This window comes from Penaeus monodon, chromosome 25 (assembly GCF_015228065.2).
Source record: "Penaeus monodon isolate SGIC_2016 chromosome 25, NSTDA_Pmon_1, whole genome shotgun sequence".
Lineage (NCBI taxonomy): Eukaryota > Metazoa > Arthropoda > Malacostraca > Decapoda > Penaeidae > Penaeus > Penaeus monodon.
Window position 1 is genome coordinate 39,726,460 of NC_051410.1, and position 1,725 is coordinate 39,728,184.

At 34.3% G+C, this 1,725-nt stretch overlaps 1 protein-coding gene across 1 annotated transcript; it reads right to left on the reverse strand.

The window, feature by feature from the left end:
- Positions 1 to 369: 369 nt before the first annotated feature.
- LOC119589468 (DCC-interacting protein 13-alpha-like) lies at positions 370 to 1,327 on the reverse strand. Its single transcript, XM_037938071.1, has 2 exons — positions 852 to 1,327; positions 370 to 579 (listed from the first exon to the last, which is right to left on the reverse strand). Exons 1-2 carry the CDS (start codon positions 978 to 980, stop codon positions 457 to 459), a joined length of 252 nt encoding a protein of 83 aa, XP_037793999.1. The 5' UTR covers positions 981 to 1,327; the 3' UTR covers positions 370 to 456.
- Positions 1,328 to 1,725: the final 398 nt, after the last annotated feature.

Genomic DNA, 1,725 nt, shown 5'->3' on the forward strand with positions numbered 1-1,725 from the left:
ACACCATGGTATGATTGTCATTCTCGCCCAACGTACTGTAATGCCCTATCCAGTCAGTTCCAGCATTCTGAATAGTAACCTCAGCTTTTTAACCTATCAACACTAAGATGACTCCCTACCACGTCATAGTAGACCACCCATCACACTGGTATGATGTCTTCACGTCATAAGTAGTTAAGCCTGTTACCAGTTGTGCATGCTAGACTGCTGTGCCTCTTTGTGGCCTCATTACCTAAAAAAAAATGCATTACTCAAAATATTTGTTAAATCTGTGCACACTCCTATTTGTGTCATTGTTTCAGGCAAGTCAAAACTATCAGAAGTTTTCCCAAGACTTTTTTGTGATGAATGAAACACATGCAGGTCCACTAAAATATCTGATATCATTTGGCAAGTTTTCTTTTAGACATATCCATAACATAACCAATGTCAACAAAAGGGAAGAAAGTTTGAAATTCAAACCTGATACAGAGTTGCCATAGTTTCCATCTCATGGAGTTCAGTATCAATAAATCTTGACAGAGGATAAACTGCTCCATCTGCAATCTGTGTTGCCACAATGTGCTCCCAAGAACTCATCTTAGGAGGAAAGAAAAGGTTTAGTGAATTATTTCTTTTCATGGGAAATGTTAATTTAAAATCTATAGAAAAAAATACCTTCACTATATTATTATAGTTAATGTTATTTCCATAGATCAATTAAGGTATTCTTTCTGCTAAGACTTTTTAACTACATATTTATAAACAATTACTGAAACTGAAACTAAAGCAAGGTTAAACCAGGAACACCTGAAACAGTATTTCAATAAATATATCATTAAGAAGTAATAAAAAATAAATCTAAAACTTACTTCAGACACATGTTTGGCAAACTGTGAAAGTGTTGATGCAACTACACCATCAGCATCACCATTCACTGGGAACTTCTGAAATTTTATGCATAATGTAAGTCCAGTAGACAGGCTAATAAGAAGCCTCATGGCATTACCTTGCCAAAAAGTTTTGTTAGCTACATAATCTTATCAATGACTAATTAATCACATAATATTTAAAAAGTCACACTGTTCCTTTTCTTTCTTCATGTTACATCAAATCTCAATAAATTCATTCCACTTTGTCATACATCATGTCCTCTTCACAAAGCAAGTATTCCAGGATATTAGATGAATATAAAATATACGTACAACATTCATGCATGATGGCTGTACCTGACAACAAGATAGTGCTCTTATAACAGACATAAAAATATGACACAAGCCCTCAAGTATATAAATATGAACTTTCCCTCTTCTAACATATATTTAAAACAACTATCTACATAGTAGCCTTTGTCCCACTTAACAAAAATTACTGCAGGTAAAATATTGAACATCTAAAAAATATAAGAACAATATTTCATAAAAAATTATCTACATCTGCTATAAATTCATTAATTCCTTAATATGAATCCTTACAATAGTGCCATAAGCCTTGAGGTGTTTTGCTAGATCCTGGTAAGCAGAAGTCAGCTGGTTGTGTGCTGCAACAAGCTTGGAGGACAGCTGGTGCAAGGTGGTCACATAGTCTCGCAAGGCCTGGGCATCCTCACTGAACACACCAACCAGAGATCGCAGCTGAAGCATTCCCAAAAAAGAGAATGCTTTAGTATTACTGCTTATAAACATCAATTAAAAGTAATCACTAACATACCAAAACTCCAAATAGATGTGTTGAAAAAAATGTCTT